The sequence below is a fragment of the Leptidea sinapis genome, chromosome 13, assembly GCF_905404315.1.
Source record: "Leptidea sinapis chromosome 13, ilLepSina1.1, whole genome shotgun sequence".
NCBI lineage: Eukaryota > Metazoa > Arthropoda > Insecta > Lepidoptera > Pieridae > Leptidea > Leptidea sinapis.
Window position 1 is genome coordinate 3,159,129 of NC_066277.1, and position 14,263 is coordinate 3,173,391.

Sequence of the window (14,263 nt, forward strand, 5' to 3'; positions counted from 1 at the left end):
TTGCGGATTTAAAAGACTAGTATTATATCAGAAATATATTGCAATTCATAATTTATAAAACAAAACAACTCTTATTATATAACTAACTCAATACTATCTTTACACTTATTTCAATGTCACACAATTACTATTATCCTTTAAACTCTAATTTGTATACTTGATCTGTGGACAAGTTTCTTTAATATGAAATATACTTAAATATATATTATCACATGTTAACATATAGTGGAATTAATCCAGATAAAACTTACGGTCTGAGACTCTTCACTATTGTGTCAACAATCTCTTTTGTTTTTGATTCTTTTCATTCTTAATAATGTAGCTCTAACTGCAAATGATATTTAAAACCATACAAAACTATTCATAATCTTCATCACTACTATGTTCCGGTTCAGAATAATCCTCATCAATTTCCAGCTTTCTTCTTTTACTGGATTGTATATTCTCTTTGTTTTCTTCTTTATCTTGTGCCTCAGTTTTGGCAGAACGATGGTGAAACACAAATGAAATACTCTTTGCCAGATCCCAGCATTGTTTTAAAACTAAATCTGCTAGATTTTTCTTGTCAGCACTATGGTACCAGTTTGATAAATCCGAAGTACAATCAGAGTTTTCAGGTGGCATAGATATTTGAATATTGTTCACACACCTCTTACATTTAAACTTGCTGTGAGTGTCCGATAAAGTATTTTCTTCTAAACGGAACAAATCTTTGAGATCATCAGATGTGAAATGACGCAAAGACTCTTCATTTTGATCAACAACTGTGTCGCTTAATGCTTTTTTATGAGCTTGACGTTGGAAAATTTTTTCCTCTATAGTGCCAGTTGCTAGTAGCCTATAGATAAAACAAGGCTTTTTCTGTCCATCTCGCCAGACTCTTGCCATTGCCTGGTCATCATTCGCAGGGTTCCAATCAGGATCAAACATAATTAAACGGTTAGCACCTATGAGATTCAAGCCACACCCTCCAGCTTTTGAACTAAGCATAAAAATCCATTCCTTGGAGTTCTTATCATTGAAACTTTCAACAACCTTAGCTCTCTTTTTTATTGTCATTGATCCATCCAAACGTACATACAGATACTGTCTTTTGCGACACAATTTTTCAAAAAGATCTAATGTCTGAGTATAATTTGAAACAAGGACAATTTTGTCATCAGTATTTGTTTTAAGATTTGCTAAAATACAGTCAAGAATCATTAATTTGCCGGAATACTCAGGTCTGACATCTTTAATGTCATAATTACTTGGAAGGAGATCCCTAGCCTTTTCAAACCCTTCCGACTGTTCCATGATTTTATCATAAACTAAATCTGGATGATTGCATAACTTCTTCAATGTCGTAATACTGGATAATGCACTTAGAGTATTCTTTTCTCCTTTACCAGAGAACTTGTTGCGTATTGCATCAGAGTTTATGAAGTTTTTATATATTTGAGCTTGTAACGGAGTCATTTTAACACATATTACTTGTTCAAACTTGACCGGCAAGTATTTAGTTAGTAAGCTGCTTGTTCTTCTAATCATACATTTGTTGACTATTGTAGTAAGAGTAAGAAGACATTCCTGTGCCCTTTCTCTCTCTGTGTCCGATGCTAAAGCGTCCTGGCCTTTTAGAATAGGGTTCTCATATCTCTTTTTAAATTCCTGAGCTGTGCCAAGTATTCCTTCATTAACAAAATGTACTAAACTGAAATATTCAGTCAAATCATTCTGAATTGGTGTCCCTGAAATCAATATTCGCCTTTTTGCTTTAAGTCCCATCAAGGCTTGATAAGTTTGATTCTCACTGTTCTTTAACCTGTGCCCTTCATCACAAAGTACTAAACCCACTTCTGATGAATGTAGAATAGCGCTATATATTCTAAATGTTTCATATGAAATAATAAGAACTGGAGTTGCAACTCTAGTTGCATTGTAAGTGTTCATAAATTGTTGTAATTTGAGAGTTATATCAGCTTTTGAGCCCCCATCCATTGGTAAGGAATTTATTCTCTGTCCGAGCCACTTTTGTATCTCACTAGACCAGTTCTTTACTAAACTGCTAGGACAGACAATAATAGCTTTGCTTATAGTTGGTTTACAATCAGGCCCTTGCCGTAAAAGTGTCCAAAGTAATGTTATACACTGCAAAGTTTTACCTAGACCCATCTCATCAGCCATAATACACCCATATGCATTTTCGATTTGGTTTCCTGTGACACAATTATACATAAATGTGACTCCTTCTCTTTGGTGAGGCCTAAGAATGTTTCCTAGAACAGGATCAACAACAACTGCTACTTTAATGTCATTTGGATTCATTTTCATCTTTTCATGTTCTGGAATATATGGTGGCCGATATAGAACGAGAGCATTTGGTTCATCTGGATCGTGCAGTGCTCGTCTAAGTTGTGTGCGTTTTAAACCTAAACTTTTACCACAATATGACGACACATAATTTGGTAATGGTACTTTGAAAGGTTTACTCAGTATCTGCCGAATCAGATTCTCGTGGTCTGAATTATTTAAAGTTTGTGACAGCGATTTCTGGGCGAGAGGTATTTTTGTACATTCCCGCTTCTTTCGGCGTGAATAATTCATCAAAGGACTTTTGAACACACTATCACTAGAACCAAGTTGGCTTGGGGCTTGACTACGCCGCATTGTAAATAATAGAATTAGGATTATAACATGATACTAAAGTTAACATAAAACTATGATGTTGAATGACAATCTTAAAGTTTTTGGTTGTAGGCATTCAGTATTTGTATTTTGTAAGTTAATGTAAACATGATGTCAGATGATTGTTAAATATTTGACGAGTGACGACTGACATTGGCAATGACAAGAAAATGTTTCCAGACTCCAAAAGTTGCCTTCAATCAATTCTCGCAATTCTTGTTCGGTCAAAGAGACTCTCCAATATTATTATCAAAATAAGAGAATCTTTTAAAAAAATCTCAACTAATAATATGCCACCAAATCTTCGTATAAACCCCGCCTGCACTCCAATATTTCTAGCTAAACTTAAAATTAAAGACGAATGGGTCTAATTCTAATTTTAGCTAGGTCTTTATGAGGGAAACCTGGATTATTCGTTCTTTACTGCATTCTTCTATTTAAAATTTTATACCCACGGGCGAGTAAAAAAAGAAGGACTCCGCGCCGTGATATTAGCAAGTGAAGCACCGTTATGCTAGTGTGTGTGCTGTTACGGGGGATACTATTAACACATTTTTATCTCCCTTAAATAATCATATACTTTTATGTTATTTTTTTACAATTTTTCACAACGCACAACGGCTTTTTTAAAATATTTTATTGAGACGCAAACCGTGACAGATCACAGACGATGACAATTCTCGCAATGGCCGCCTATCGGCCTGTAGTAGTGTAATTGCTTGCGTGGGGCTATGTATTTACACGTTAATCGGCTTGTTTTGGTGCTACACTATTATGTAAGGTGACACGGAGTCTTTATTTTTTTACTAGTCCGTGTTTATACCCCATGAAATCCTCGTCCTACCTCTTTTATTTGTCGCATTTCGTGTTTGAATTGTTGAGATAACGAGAGAGATATAAATGCATAATATGTATGAATGTTTTGTTACCAATGATTAACTAAACCACGGATATTATGTGACAATAAAAATTTGGTGTAGTTTTTGGCCTAAAATATGACATTGGCTGCCTTAGTTATTAATGTGCCGCTGCGGCCGAATCGATTGTTATCTTCCATCAAATTGTGTCACATTGTTCTTTTTATTTGTCCAGTCGATTCCGTAATCCGTTCACAACACTTGATCACGTCTCTATTCAACTTGTAATTAAAAATTTCTAATGGTGGGAAAGTTATTAACCAATCAGTGACTACTGACTACTGAATATTTTATCAATATTTTAAGAGATTCAAATGGGTTTGATGCGAAATCTATCCACATTTTATAATACATCTCTAAAAGTTATGAAAAAATGATAAGAGTGAAAAAAAAAGTAACAGGTTGAAGTTGGTTCCTAAGATTTTCTGGCGTTCGCGTCATTCCTTATTTTTTTTTTTTGGTTTTTTCGTCTATTATTAGAACAAGCAAAGTGTTCAAGCCCATACAGCCGTATGCATTATTTTCTAATTAATTGTCAAAGCCATCTTTGCAACAATTTTACAACATTGTTCTTCCTAAAAACATAGAATAGCACGAGGAATAAATCATTTTAATGATTTTTGCTTCGTTAGGCCAAAAAAGTATAACTTCTTGCGTGCATTATATAAGTACAAACACACTTTTTTTTTTAAATACGTATTGTAAAAAGGCTTACGCATTCACAATCTGACAATAACACACTAGAAGAATATATGTCACAGGGATATGATTTTAACAGATATTTTGCCAATTCCCTAAGTGATTTTATCAAATCACGGAGTAGGTATATTAAATTAACAACACGATTTTATCATATTAAGTGACGCTACTAGAAGAACTTACATTAAGAATATACGAATTGATCGGAGCTTGGAAGTGAACGACTAGAGGTTTGTTTCAACTGTGGCAAAGAATATATATATAACAGTACAAGTACAGACAGCTCACTCCGCAAAATCAAATAAATAAATAGGGACTCTTACAATAAGGTGCAATTCAGATCGCACAGCGCTATTAGCCTACATTTTAATTCACAATTATTGCACCAAATTACCATTCATATTATTTTCATTCAGAAGTTACCTCTCTTTCTATCGCATGACTCCTACCTCTTCGGACGACATTAGGGTTGACTTCTTTACTTAAAAATGTACCTATCCTAGTACCATAAGGTCATCTAATAAAAATAGCTGTTTTTCTACACTAAAAATAGATATGTAATCGTTATTTTAAACCAACATTCTACCTATATTACTTGATAGTAATATATGTGTTGGAAGACCACGACATAGTGAATTTAGTTCATTTTTCCTTAAAAAAGTAGGAACTTTTTAAATAGCTAGTTAGGTATATACGAACTTAAACGGAACCATGTCGCGAGCTAGATTTACACGTACTCAGGTAATAAATAGGGCTACCTATTGATGATAGCTAATCATGAATACTTATTTCATAATAATAATAATCAATTTTATTCAGATTGTCTCGGCATCTTTAAAAATCATAAAAAAAAATTTAGATTGCAATGACCTTTAGAAGCTATTATACATCGGTCGGATCGGTAAAGTACGTGACAAAGATCGCAGTGACGAGCGACCAGTCTGCTCGCTCGTGGAAAGCTACGCTGGCGTGGCCGCCGCGCGTACTGAGTACTGACGACTTCGATACCTACACGGGGAGTGAATTGTGAAACAGACACATACTTACATGTTTTGTTTTATAATGCAGATATATCTGTATCTATACCGCTGTTATTATAACATCCGTTACATGTAAAATAAAGTACCTAGTAAGTTTCACACACAACGAATAAAACAATAATGTTTTTTTATATTTTATATTTTGATACAACATAAATCATTAATTTATTACATGCATTGAGGTAATACAAGCAGCTATACATCCGATCACATGTCATCACCAGTTAAAACGATAGAATATATTTAAAAAAAAATAACGACAGAATTAATTATTATGCGTGTTTAAAAATATTATCTAGAACTTAGTGGTGAAAGAGCACTCCTTGACTTTTACTTTAGACTCACGAAACCATATTAAACACCCAGCACTCATATACGTGTTATTGCTACAAAAGCTTAGCATACACTGAGTGAGTTGACTACAGCTGGCTCCATCTCTTGGCCAAAGATCAAGGTGAGAGGTCAGACATCCTTTTGTATTCTAGTACGTAGTATATATTACCTCAACTTTTACATGCACGTTAATAAGCAGTACAAAAATCACAGATTAGACAACTTATTCGCAAAATAAACCTTTACAACACTTATTCAGCATACTTTGACATTTACCGTCATATTGACGTAGCGCCTACCCTATTTTTTCTTAAAATTAAGTATAACACGTGTATTTGGAACAAGAAACAATCTATTTGAAAACGTCACAACGTAGGACACTAAATCATAATTAATTTAATGCATTTATAACTAACCAAAATGAGAATATCTCGGAGAGATTGATTGTAAGCTACAAGAGGATTTAATTGGCGTGATTTTGGTGAAAAATTTACATTAAGAATTATAAGCAAAAAAGCAAATAATGTACATTCAAAAAAGAAATTGCATAACTATAACTTTGTGCATAATACTATTTTTCTTGCCTTAAAAATATAGGCCATTCCGTAAACTACCTGAACACATTTGCAACCTTGATGCATTCTGTCAATATTCTGTAAAAAATACAGCTATACTACATAATGCTTTATAAAGTAAGTTATTTTAACCAACAAGACAGATAAAATAGTTTAAATCTATATTATGTAATTGACTCATAGAAACAATAAATCAAGTAATATAGATTTAAACTATTAAGGTACAAACAAACGAAGTTTATATCATTATTTTTAATGAAAGAAACTTAAATTTTGACATACAGGTAAGAGCAAAACTTAATAATAAAACTCATTGACCACAAGTACATCCAAAACAGATCAAATAAGAACAATGAAAACCTTTTAAAATTTTTGCAAAATATTTGACTTTGAGTCATTCATAGGTTCCTTACAAACGAAATCTATTGTATACTGTTGCATAATAATACGTACTTAATAGTACCACTTTTCTACTATTGCTAAGACTTGTAAAGTGGTGCCATTGCTACACACTCTTGTAAAGTGGTACTATTGCTACACATTTTTGAAAAGTGGTACTATTGATACAGATTTTTGTAAAGTGGTACTATTGCTACAGACTTTTGTAAAGTGGTACTATTGATAGACTATTGTAAAGTGGTACTATTGCTACAGACTTTTGTAAAGTGGTACTATTGATACAGACTTTTGTAAAGTGGTACTATTGATACAGATTTTTGTAAAGTGGTAATAGCAATAGCTATAGATTTTTCATTAGGTTTAATTATGCTCATGTATATTACCTTTGCACGGGATGCGGACTAGGTACCACAGTGGCGCCTATTTCCTGCCGTCAAGCACTATTTGGATTTTGGTAAGAAGGGCGGCGTAGCTAAGGGACAATACTCGGCTAGTGACAATATCGTATGTATCATGACGAGCTCATGGATTCTAAGTGGCACTGCACTGTAATGTGCTGGGTGTATTACTTAAAATCAGAAAACATATTTGTCACTTTTACTAGTAAAAAAAAACACTATTTTCAAAACAGTTTCAATGTAATAATAATCTAATATTCAAAATGCATTTAATGCTTGAAATTTACAAATAATAAACTTTAAGTGCAGCGTGTGAAGATATCTTTCCAATACATGGAGTAATGCAATTATTTTTTTGGTAGCCTGTACACTTTAATGTTGGATCCCTCATACGCACAGTCTGTTCGCGATGGATAAACACTCTTCAGGTTGCCCTCCATGTCCACAACTTTTACCTGCAAATTAATTAAATGTTTATGTAAACATATGAAAATAATAAAATATGTACTTTACAGTAGGTTTTCGCAGGATTCTATTACTAAGCTTAATTTCCATTTGAGAACAATTCTCAGTCCAATAGACATTGAGTATAGACTATGCTTAGCTTATAAGTATTTAACTAGCTATTAAGACCCTTTCTATCATATTATTAGACTAATACTACTGACATTATTATCAGTCAATCCCGCTTCTTTTTTTTTTATCTATGTAGGAACTGCGATCAGTCGCAAGACTATAAGCGGATGATTGATGGATCTCGTCATTTCTGGAAAACCATGGGGCACTTGTGATGGTACGCAGGATGTTGTTTTGCACACATTGAATAAGCATGATGTTGCTTTTGCTGGCAGAGCCCCACAGTGGAATTCCGTAGGTCCAGATGGGCCTCAATACAGCATTGTAGATTAGAAGCTTATTGTCAGTAGACAGGACAGAGTTTCTACCCATGAGACAGTGAAGGTTTCGGAAACTATGATTAATTTCCTCCCGTTTCTTCTTTATGTGAGAAATCCAGGTGAATCTTCTGTCTAAGTTAAAGCCTAGGTATTTCACTTTCTCACAATCTGGTAGAACTTCAGAGCCAAGTTTGACAGGAGGGCAATTTCCCCTTCTTAACATGAAGGTGATGTGGTTAAATCCCACTTCTGATAATCATTTCAGAAGTGGTATTGCTTCTTGGTCAATATTTGCAAAAGTATTATCAATCAATTACCTGCTGCACAGTAATAGTGTGATACTTAGAATTCTCCTCTTCATCAGCAATACCAAGTAGTAAGCACTCTTGAAGCAGCTTGTCCATAACCATTTTACAAGCACCGAGTGATGAGTGTGAGGTTACTTCAACAAGCATCGATTTACTTTCGAATGACATCTGAGTAAGATCATTAATATATTATATAATTTCTGTTATAATTAAAATACAATAAAAGTGAGCATAAGGCAAAAAAAATGCCCCAATATTTAATTGTCTCAAAAGCAAATTTTATTACATAAATCAGGCTTTAAAATAGAAAAAAAAAATTACAGGTTAAATCAAAACAAAAATTTATGTTGCAATAAAACGTTTCGATTATTAAAATCCGGTGTCCATAAACTGTAAAATTATTTTCGAATAAGTAACAGAATTACGAATATAATATTCCATAAGATGATCAATATATTTTCGCCCATTAACACTGGAGGAATTACATGGCTGGCCTTTTACATGAGTTGTAGGTTCTATTCTCTTTCTTTTCAAAGTCTTTAAGGTTTTATCAAAGTCTTCTAGTAAGTTGTTATTATTACACATATAAGAATAACAGACCATCATTCAGCAGCAACCCAAATCCTCGATCTATATTATTTATTTGAACTGTATATGTAGTCTTAGTAGCAATAGAGAATGTATGTTTGTATGTTCCCTAATAACTCCTAAACTATTTGAGCGATCTCAATGACATCTTTTGTAAAGATTCGTTGAAGCTCAAGAAAGGTTAACATTTATATAGTTTGTCACGATCCCACCCACACCCTCACCCACGCATTTACCATATCTCTCGAACCGTTTATTGACAAAACAAAGTCTGTCAGGTCAGCTAGTAGAAAATAAAGTCTTATGTCAATTTTTGTTGGATTGTCATTTTACAATAAAGATATAATTTTTCAGGGTCACCACAGAAGTAATTTTATATATTTAATAATAAAATATGGTCAAAGAAAGTGACGGTCTTTTCCAAATTTCATTCATGAATACTTGTGCTCGTAGGATGATCCTTATATAGAAAACTTTATGTTGTTACATTTATATATTTGTTTTCTTATATTCATTATTATTATATCTTCATAACATTGATAAGGTGCTCAGATATATTCTTACCTTAGTGTCATCCGAATTTGTTATTGGTGGAAAGCTAATAATCCTGCCTGCTGAGTCTTCCAAACACGGATACTTTGGTTTACCCTCAAGTAAGTATAGATATCTGGAAACAAAAATATACAAAATAGAAAAATGTATTACAAAAATAGATCTTAACTTTAATAAATAAAACACTACCTATATAACCATAACAAATTGGGGCAATAGCGCTCTTTTGTTTTTCTAAAAATCACACCTATAGAAAACATAAAGGTATAATTGATGTCTGTTTCCGATCATGGATATTGATATGTATTTATGTATTTTTAAGTAAGTATATCTTATTAAATATATCATTGTCTTGCACCCATAACACAGGCTATATGCTTAATTTGGGGCAACATAAATTGTGTCAATATTATTATTATAATACTATTTCGTTAAATAATAACTACGTTTTAATCACTATAATATACTGTAATTACACATACATAATACACTACATAAGTACACTTTGCTAAAAGGATGGCAACACTCCTGTAATTCCTCTGGTGTTGCAGAAGAATGTGGGACATTATTTCCCTCTTCCTCTTCTCGAATTATCATGTGTCATTTAATTTTGTATCAATTCATGAAATGAAATGTAAAATATAATGTTGTATCACAATACTTTGGTCCACTTGTTGACTTCTCCAATCCACCTACCACCTGAACTATAAGTGCACAAGTAAATCCTGGTTGGGTTGTTTCCAATATAAGTATATAAATCAAATGTATAATACATACTTGTGGATACCAGAGTAGACATTCCTTTTCTTTTCTTTTCTCAAAGCATCGGCTTCAGCAGTCAGCTGTTGGAACAACTGTTCACCAGTAAACTGTTTTGTTCTTGACAATGGTGTTAGTTTTAATTGAGACGGTGCTCTTGCAGTGTAGACCAAATCACCTTAAATATATTTACATATAATAGATAATATTGTAAATTGAGACATTAAAAACATAGGTCACAGAAAAACTTGACACTGTGCAGAAATATTTTTAAAATTGTTGATATTCTTTTTAATAACTTAAAAAAAAATATCAAAATTATTGAAAGGTATTTTGATGGAATTTTTTTAATAACATATTAAAAAATTGAAAACAATAACACATCATGCAGAGTCATCATAAATTAGATTTATACAATTTTAAAAGATGTTTGCTGGTAAAAGTTTTGAATCTTTCGCCTTGAATTGGGGGGGCAGCAGAAGAACCTAAACTCTTTTCGATTTATTTCAACAAAAAAAAATTTTTAAAAATTGTGTTTTTTCTGAAGTTAGTAAAGTAAAAGTTAACCATTAATGATTATTAAGTTTATACTTGATCTTTACAGAAACTATGTTTCGCCAAGTTTCACTAAATTATTGAGTTTTATTCACAAAAAATTTGCACAAAAACTACATATTTGCTCAGAAAAAGAAAATTAGTGTGACTGTGTCTATTGAACACCTCGGTTTATATAAATTTGTGGCGCAAGATTTAAAAACAGACTCCTAGACTGTATGCTTACTGAAACAATAGGGTGTTGGATACCTTTTTATATTATAAACAGATATGCCGCGTTATAGGAAAATATGTTACAAGTTAAGTCCGTATATTGTGTTTTACTGTTTTATTAAGGGTCTTAATACACAAATTTAATTAATAATTAAATTTTATAATAACACAATTGACCCATGTGCTATCTATTACCGGTACAAAGCAAATTGCACCATACAGAAATATGTATGTGGGAAATCCCCGCATTATGTCGGGGCCTGACCATGTTATAGGAGTAATAGGGAGGCTTACTCTATAATTGAAATCAGAAACAATTCTTCAATATATCCTACTCGAGACAATTTAAAAAGGCCAATATGATGCTAAAGGCTAAAATTTAATTAAGAGGTACAAGCTTAGAGTATGTGGTTGAATATGAATATCTAGGCCAGACAATATCCCCAACTGACCAAATGGACAAAGAGATCAATAAAAGGTTTGGTAACTCTTGGAAACGCTACTGGTCATTGGAAGAAATCATAGAACTAGAAAAAGGCAAGATTTTAAACACCTGCATAACACCATGTATGTCCTATGGATGCAGAGGAGCCTATTGGAATAAAATTAAGAAGCCCAGGAGAGTGTACTGGAAGGTCTTAGAGTAGGCCTATGTCAGTGGAAAAGCTAGAAGTAATTAAAAAATAGAGGAAATACAATTAAACATTTTAATACATCTAATATCTAGCAATAAAGGCTATCTTTATCTTAATATGATATTGGTACATCCAAATACTAACCTGGTGGTATTTTCTGCATGTCGTGTGTGGCTATTGTTGCAACATTCCTTTTATCACACACTGTATCATGTAGTTTTGTTTGCATCTGAATAAACTTCTTAAAAGAAGCCTCACTGAACTTTAAATTATTTATAACACAGCATAAGATAAATGGCCTGATATTCCACACTTCACTCTCCATTATCTTCACTTTCATTAGATCATCATCAACATGTAAAATCTTCAATGTGTGGCAAAGTTCTTCGACATCATCACCAGGAAGCGGTTCGTCTTGTTTTTTATTCTTTTTTCCTTTTGATTTGCCTGTTGGTTGGGTGGCATCAGATTTTGGACAGTGTTCTCTTATATAATCTATGACTTGCTTTGTTCTGCATTGGTCAACTAGCTTCATCAATCGTTTATCCGATAACTTGTTGCCTTTCAAGTTTAACTCTGGAATATAAATACTTAAATACTAAAGTGCAGTGTTTGAATATAATTCTAGAATTAAATGTTAGCGGCCTTACAAATAAACTTGGCACAAGGCATTTATTTTCTCAAAATTGATTCCTCTAGAATTCTTTTTGATGACATTTCTAATAACGCACTCTGAGAGAGAAGAAGCAAGAAACTCTCCCAGCATTCTTTGTTTGCGCTCGTTTCAATAAAAATATACAATATTGTACAGTCATTTCTATCGCTATAAAATAATTACAATCTAGTCCCATAACATTATAACTGAAAATAAGATAAGAATATGCAAAATATTAACTATATCGCTGACAATGCTGTCAATACAATGATAATTCTGAAGTTTTCAGAATGTCAAGCAATCTTGCAAACAGGGGAAAAGTTATATGTTCAAATGAACCAATTGTAAGCAGTCTATTAGAAAACATTTTGCATATTCTTAGATAAAAATAATATGCCAATTTTATTTGTAAGGCCTATCTGTTGGTAAAAATTGTTTTTTATTAGTTTGTTTATAAATATAGCTGTAATATTTTAACTTACACAATTATTACCAATATATTATTCTCAGATGGACCTGACAATCGCAAAAACCAAATCACCTTCAAAATGATGTAGAAATTATTCTTTGTTAAATATTTCTTATTAGAATTATTTCATACATTGTTGAGATACAGTGTTCCAACACCTAGGTAAGTGATAATTTACAAATGGCAAAACTTATACAGATAAACATATTTCAAATGGATTAAATGATATTATACAAATTAAATTTTGTAACCAAAATTTATCAATGATGCGGGACTGGAACCCAAAACCTATCGGTTTCTGTCTGAGCACTTTTTCCAAAAGAGCCAAACGAGCACATATTTTATAGAATAAATAGAAAGCTACAATATGAAAGTATATAGTATGTAATGCTTTTTTGTTTTAAATAAATACTGAATAATAATACTACAAAGAATCTGTCAAAATGCTAGGCAACATGGCATTCTTCCTCATAAAAACAGCCAGAGAACATAATGAATAATTACAGTCAGTAGATGATTAACAAAAAGTGTAGTCATAAAAGAAGAAGCAAAATATTTTTTAACAAAGAGTAATCAAATACCTTTCAATTTTGCCATAGAAGCTAATTCTCCAGGTATGATCTTAATTTGGTTTTCACCAATATCAAAATTCTTCAAAGATGGCAAACTGCTGGCAATTGTAGCTGGTATTTCTTCAATCAGATTCCCCTTAATTTTAAGGTCTGTTAAATGCGGTAAACTAGCGTTTTGAGTGTCCGGAAACTTCAATAATTTGTTGTTTGAAACATCAAAACTAATAAGATTTGGTAATTCACCAATTGCAGGTATCTCAACTATTTGATTTGAACTGAAGTTGATACTTGTTAATTCTTTCAATTTATTTAAGCTCTCTGGAATACTAGTTATTTGATTTCTAGATATATCAAGCACTTTTAATTTCGGTAATAAGGTTATGTTTTCGTTAAAAACTGTCAGCTTATTTCCGTATAAAAGAAGAGATTGTAGATTTACTAGCTGTTTGATTTCATCAGGAATAATCTCGAGACAAGTTTCACTTATATTTAAAAGATTTATATTGGTTAATTTGAATACATTTTTGTCTAAACCTTCCTCGGAAATGCGCTTCGAGATAGCAGCGCCGGATAATTTTATTTCATGCCTGTTTTCCGACTTTGCCGTCGAAATTTCCGGCCACAAACTCATCTTTTTGTACTTTATTTAGTATATTTGATGTCTACAAATAATTCACACGAAGTTTCGACTAAAATATTATTTATAAACGAATTTATTACTGCAACAGCAAACTGAAAAGAAAAAATTTGTTAATTTGAAATTACAAAAAAGTGACTCACGTAACCTGTCAAACCTATGTCAAACGGTAACTTGAGCTGATACATCAAAATAATGGATGTGACTTAATATATACAATAACATATAAAATCTAAATATTTTCAGTGCCCGCTAGAAAATTTTAGTTTTTAAATGGTTCAGATTAGCCTTTAACGCGTTAGCAGTCCCCATAAAAGCGTTCTGAAACACGCCATAAGTCCATATCAGATACCTATCATATATTTTGGCCCCGCACATCGCTATCCGCCAGACACA

The 14,263-nt window shown here is 32.5% G+C and overlaps 2 protein-coding genes across 2 annotated transcripts; both read right to left on the reverse strand.

Moving 5' to 3' along the window:
- Window positions 1-20: 20 nt before the first annotated feature.
- LOC126967764 (DNA repair and recombination protein RAD54-like) lies at window positions 21-2,778 on the reverse strand. The gene has a single exon (XM_050812443.1). The coding sequence runs from the start codon at window positions 2,647-2,649 to the stop codon at window positions 358-360; it is 2,292 nt and encodes a 763-aa protein (XP_050668400.1). The 5' UTR covers window positions 2,650-2,778; the 3' UTR covers window positions 21-357.
- A 2,666-nt stretch (window positions 2,779-5,444) lies between these two features.
- On the reverse strand, window positions 5,445-13,984 carry LOC126967771 (leucine-rich repeat-containing protein 47-like). The gene is made up of 6 exons (XM_050812452.1): window positions 13,240-13,984; window positions 11,679-12,110; window positions 10,150-10,309; window positions 9,385-9,487; window positions 8,242-8,400; window positions 5,445-7,483 (listed from the first exon to the last, which is right to left on the reverse strand). Exons 1-6 carry the CDS (start codon window positions 13,859-13,861, stop codon window positions 7,376-7,378), a joined length of 1,584 nt encoding a protein of 527 aa, XP_050668409.1. The 5' UTR covers window positions 13,862-13,984; the 3' UTR covers window positions 5,445-7,375.
- Between the last annotated feature and the right edge of the window lie 279 nt (window positions 13,985-14,263).

Coding starts and splice junctions, on each gene's coding strand:
- LOC126967764 (XM_050812443.1), bottom strand. CDS start 2,649: ATGCGGCGTAGTCAAGCCCCAAGCCAACTTGGTTCTAGTGATAGTGTG.
- LOC126967771 (XM_050812452.1), bottom strand. CDS start 13,861: ATGAGTTTGTGGCCGGAAATTTCGACGGCAAAGTCGGAAAACAGGCAT. Junction 10,310..11,678: donor CATGCAGAAAATACCACCAG/GTTAGTATTTGG, acceptor AATATATTTAAG/GTGATTTGGTCTACACTGCA. Junction 8,401..9,384: donor CAAATTCGGATGACACTAAG/GTAAGAATATAT, acceptor GATCTTACTCAG/ATGTCATTCGAAAGTAAATC.